Source organism: Leptinotarsa decemlineata, unplaced genomic scaffold (assembly GCF_025532065.1).
Source record: "Leptinotarsa decemlineata unplaced genomic scaffold, Ldec_3_MD MMD2_tig00026299_RagTag_RagTag, whole genome shotgun sequence".
In the NCBI taxonomy this organism is placed as follows: Eukaryota; Metazoa; Arthropoda; class Insecta; order Coleoptera; family Chrysomelidae; genus Leptinotarsa; species Leptinotarsa decemlineata.
The window spans coordinates 6,542,350-6,548,349 of NW_027412676.1; the positions used below are offsets into that span (position 1 = coordinate 6,542,350).

Consider the following 6,000-nt stretch of genomic DNA (forward strand, 5'->3'; position numbering starts at 1 on the left):
TTGCGTGTGAACACGTTTGTATCAAATCTTGCAAGTCTAATATCTTCCGATTGGATTGATATTTTACAGGTATTCATTACTAGGGACAAAACTTCATGATATTTTCATATTAAGAAATACTAAGATGGAGGCTCTAGAATGTTGGACGAATTTCGTTATTTTTGATTTGATTACAATCAAAATTGGTAGCAAAAACATTGTTGGATTTCATTTATTTTCAACAGTTGCATACACATCAGCGGAATTGAATTATTCACGATTGGTATTGACTTATATTGTCTAACCCTTTATATGGAATCAGACATATTATTTAAACTGTGGACCTTTCCTGCAAAATATTATATTAAAATCATTCAATTTTAAAAATATATCTGGTAGTATGAATTAATTTTGAGAAAAAATATGAGTAATTTACCCCGGAGAGCCCTAGATGAATTATTTTTGAGGATCTGACTATGAATCATTAAATCTTTTCTGATACTTGATTTCTCAATTTTTTATTCATAAGTATCATCTGATTTTCTGAACACCCTGCTCATGTTTTCGAAAAAATAATTTTTGAACAGAACACGACTATAAATCACAAAATATTCTTGAAATTTGATAAAAAACTCATTATCTTCAACCTCAAAATACCAGTGTTATATATAATTTCACAATTAATAGCAAAACTCGTTTGCCATCTCGAATTTCTGAATTCCAACAGAAAAATAACTATCTTCGAACCTTGAAGCCAGTCTTCCATAGAGCCCGACCAGATATCACAAAACTAGTCCGCCCTCTTGAATTTCCGAAATTCAATAGAAAAAAATCACGCCTAGAGACTACAAAATACCAATTTTAAATCAAATCGGTCCATAATCACAATACTCGTCAGACATCTTGAAGCCGCCATCTTGAATTAATTAATTTTAACTAAAGATTCATAATGTGCGACCCCGAAAACCCCATTGTACCAAATATGAATCGGATAACACAACTTGTCCGTCACCTTGAATTCATTAATTTTGACAATACATTTATACTCTACGAGCCCAAAAAAATCCACATACTAATTTCAAATCGATTCGGACCATAATCATATATCTCGTTCGATATCTTGGAACCGTCATCTTGAATTCGTTAAGTTTGACAAAAGATTCATAATCTCTGACCCCGAAAACTTCCTTATAGCAAGTCAAATCGGGCCCTAATCACAAATCTCGTCCGCATCTTGCATTTATCAATTTTGATAAAAGATTCATAATTTTCAAATAATCTGCAATTTTCGTGCAAACTTTGAGATCAACACGAAAACGAACATGTTTTAATCTAAAATGTAATTTAGAAAAACGAACACGTCGGCGAATAAAGTTCGGCCCTGGAATGCCCCGGCCTGGTCAAGTTAGAATTAGGGAGGAGTTTGTATTTATTTCATCGGGCGAAATCGCACTGCCATCTGGCGGCATACGTTTTCGTAACTAAAGGCTAAAGACACTTAAGTCATAGTAGGCTTTTTGCAGATGAATTCCTTCAACTAATTTTCTGAATTTTTCCAAATTTGGTATTGCCCTATAGCATATTGGAAGGTGGTTGTATATTTTCTTGTTCTCATATATCGAAGAAAATTTTGTAATTGCTCATTTTGGGATTGTCAAGGGTAAATTCCGACTTCCTCTCGTGTGGTAACGTCTGACATTATATGCTGATGAGTTGGAGTATTTTTTGTGAATTTGGCAAACTAACCAAAACGATTGATTTCACACCCCACGAACTCTGGAATCAAAATAAACCAAGACTAGAGCACCTTAGAATCATTCTACAGGGTACATTTGTTTCAGAAGGAACAAGAGCCTTATGGTATACATGATGTGAAGCTGAAATTTTTGTGTGCTATGATGATAATTCAAACGAAAGTAGAGATCTGAATCATGAAACTGATACAATAATCATGAGTAGAACTTTAATATTCTCACGAAACCTCCATAAATGAAAATATAAAATACAATAAAACAGGGAATAATCTAAAGAGAACTTCTTGCACCTGAAAAGGTTGATCGGAATTGTCGAACAATAATCTGTTGATTGGGGTGTTGTTTACACCAGATTATTTACCATCCTATGGAATAGTTTTGTTTTATTATTGATAAGAACAAAATCATTTATTGTAACGTCGATTGATATAAAAGTATGTTGCCAAGATCCTAATTCGATACAACGTATTTTCCTATACAGGGATTACTTAAACGAAATAACTGCTTCATTATGTTATATATCACATTCATAATGTGAATATCTATTCAGTAAGATGAGTGCTCATAGAGGAAATGAAAGTAGACACCTGTGTTTGGGATTATTGATATTTATACAGATGATGTGAGTAATTTTATACGATCACTTGCAACCTTGAAAGAAGAAAGGTTGGAGATTTGTCTCTCTTCTATAGATACTTCACGGGAAGTGTTCAAATGACTTGGCACATTTGATTCCACCAGACCGGTACATATCGGAAATACGCGACGGAGTGTGACTGCTCATCGTTTTGAGGTTCAACTCAGTACACCTCAAACTTCACTGTTCAAGAATTCTTTCGTTTGGAGAACTTCGTTTGTGTGGAATGAACTTCTTGAGAACGTTTTTCCAAATGGATTTAATCACCAGCAATTCAAATCAAATGTGAGTCGCTACTTTTGCACAGCCACTGCTCTTAGAGCACCTTAAGAAGTTTCCTGTATTGTTTGTGTTTTGTCCTTTGGAAAAATTGAGTCAGATCAGTTAGTTTGTAAAAAGTTATTCTGCTTATTCCATACCAACCTCATATAGAAAATTTGGATTTTTTGTATCTAATTTACATCACTGATATCTAGAGAGGGGTTTATACAATATGCCAATTATTAAAATGGGGGGGAAATCAACGATTCACAGAGCAGTTTTTTTACTTCAGCAGTCAAACGTTATCTATGAAGGTGAATCAATTTCTAGAATGCATAAGCGTTTTTCACTTAAACCTGGGATTGTTGTTTGAAACCGAATAAAACTTGAATTTAAGCTGGTCACTGATTTACTTGAGAGAATGACATGCAAAATTATTAATGTTATCAAAAAACTGTACATGTAGATGTTCTTCATTATGGAAGTACATGTCAACGAAGGAGTTTTTGACCTACTCAATCAAAAATGTTAAATATGCTTTGAAACAATCGTTTCTTTTGAACTACATAACTAAATTTCAATCAGTGACATCTTGTGATGAATTAATAAATAATAATAATATCATTACTTGCCACTTATTATTCAACATATATTCATAAAGAAACAAAAATATATACAAATAAATATGGAGCAGCCCATGGAAAAATCAGTTGCTTGTATGTGGTGAGGAAATTATATAATAAAATAATTTATAAAAATATAAATTATATAATATGAAAGGTATAATATCTAATTCTAACCATATCAATTAGCTATCATTAAAGTAAGATGGCACTACTTGTCCATCATATCAAATGCTTTCTCTTGTTATAATATTCTAATGCATCAATCAAGTGAACATTTTGGGACTTTTGTAAGTATAGATCTTGAGCATAGGGGAAAAATTGAGAACTCAAAATCACAGTGGATATAAGTAGAAATCCACAGGCGGAGGTAAAAGGAGGTTAAACACAGTACTCAAAGAAGAAACAGCAAATAATACTGAAGATGCAGCTTCGTTTCTATTGAGGTTGGATCTTGTGCAGGAAAAAAAACTAAACCCTCCTTATTTTACTATTACTGTTTGCGAACCTATTTCCGATTTTGATCTTAAAAGAATATAGCACAAACTGAAATAAATATATATATTAATGAATCGAATCGAATTATACACTTTAATACAAAACCTCTTCGATCCATTAATTCAAATAAGTGTATTCAGCTTTTCCAAATCGTTTTGATACATATATGTTGAACGACAGATATACAGTTTACTAACTGAATATAATTTAAATCCACAGGAACAACAAAATATATTTATATGGAAAGTAGCTTATTTGCCATTAGAAATTTCGAAAAATCAAAGTAATGCTCAATGTATTAATGGAACAGGAGAATATTGAAAAAAACCACAATCATCTAGGATTTCTTTCTAAAAATTTGTCAACATCATCGGGTGTAATGGTTAAGAGCCAAGTTCTCAAAGCTCTCTTGAATTTATATTTTGGTAAACTTTTATTTCCTGGAGAAGATAGGCAAATACTTCTGGACAAGGTAGACAAAGAATCTTTGGTTTTTGTCTGGATTGACCTTAGGTATTTTAGAGTTTTTAAAACGGAATCTGGTATTGTGTGAGGGGTCGACAGGGGGGAAATGGTTTATATGTTTGAAATGAAATATCAGAAGACGTTGTAGATACAATTGCTTGCAGGTTAAAAAGTGTGGTTCTGCATAAAGTTTTCAAACGAGTATGTGAATTCTTTGTTGTAAATGATTTTAATGAGCCATTTTTGAGTTACTTCTAATCTGTTGAGGTAGTTATCAGTTATTCCTCTTCAAACAATAATTCCATAATTGATATGGGGTTATACTAGCGTCAAGTAAAGCGTCCTAAACTGGGATAAACTTAAAATTTTTATTAAGAAATTCAAAGTTGTTCATAAGTGATCTGATTTTCCTTGCGACATGTTCAATATGTTTATTCCATCTTAAGTTTTTATCCACTATGATTCCGAGATACTTGAGATGGTTTTTTTTATCTCAAATTCTATATTGTCTGTTAACTTTCAGTGCATTATTTGCTGATGAATACTGATCGAAGTAACAGAAAGGAATGAAATGAGTGTGGGTTATACACTTTGCAAATCGTTAATTTTTGAAGTGATACAAATTCAGTACTTATAAAATTTAAGAAACAGTGTAATCTGGTTTCTGATAAAATTCTTCTGCAGATTTTTATAGGATATTCGATGAAGAGATTTTTTCCGATCTCAATAGATATTTCAAAAATTCACTCACCATTATCAGTTTTTTCCATATTTGAAAGGAATGCTTTACATCAACTATCAATCATAACACCCATCAGGTTCTAATTGCCAACTTCAATACATGAGGACTGATCAATGTGCAAAATCCTGCACAGTTACTATTGTTGTAATCAATTAGGTCGTGATTCACGATATGGGTACTTCATAGTTTTTATCTCTTCAAATTAAAATATGTTCACACGTTCCACTTAATTGAACTTTCCGATAGCTATCATGGCCACGAATACGAAATTTCGCAACAGAGCATTGTTTAAAACAACATTTATATGGTTATATCGACTCAAAAAACAGAAATGTTTATTTTTGTACCACCTAACTGGCATTAACTATTCACCGTGTTTGTTTTATGAATCCAGAGAAGCCAAGGCGGACGTTTGAGTGGTGTTATATACCACAAATCAAAAGGTCTTTCAAACGAATAAAAAATTTCGATATCTCACGCACACTGTTTCATTCAAATTAAAAGATAGGAAGCGCTTAGGAAAGACCCTATATAACAAACGTTTGAATAAACAAACAAACAAAAGCCTATGAATACCAGGCCTTCTTTATTCCATGAAAGCAGAAATTTCCTCTGCGCATGCCTCCAACACAGGTAGATACGATGAGCTACTATGAAATTCGAATCGTCATAACTATAGCAGCAAAGATATTGAAATTAATAACCTAAAAATCGCCTTGCAGATACTTGGTAACGTGAAAAACTTCACCAGACTCCATTAAATGCATTTATAGGTAGAAATTGTTACTATGTAACTTTATAAAATTTGTTATTTAGGTTAGTACTGTTTGCTCAGAAGTCATACATTTTTGACAGTTCTATCACCTGTTCAGAGAAACTAGACAAGTATCTTCAGGTAAATACCCACTTCTTCACATTCAGAAATGTCAACATTATATGAAAATTATGGTTAGATACTAAGCAGTGTGCGAAACTTTTCACTAACGTGGAAACATATTACTAAGGACAAAAATATTTTATTCTGGATTTCAGAAAGAAATT

General features: G+C 32.4%; 1 protein-coding gene across 1 annotated transcript in view; it reads right to left on the reverse strand.

Annotated features, from left to right (window-relative positions):
• The window catches only part of LOC111510403 (putative inorganic phosphate cotransporter), a 54,290-nt gene extending 49,165 nt beyond the window's left edge, over positions 1 to 5,125 (reverse strand). The window contains exon 1 of the mRNA XM_023166314.2: positions 4,969 to 5,125. Within this exon, the coding sequence (XP_023022082.2) occupies positions 4,969 to 4,987 (19 nt within the window). The 5' untranslated portion in view covers positions 4,988 to 5,125. The remainder of the gene's footprint in view (positions 1 to 4,968) is intronic.
• Positions 5,126 to 6,000: the final 875 nt, after the last annotated feature.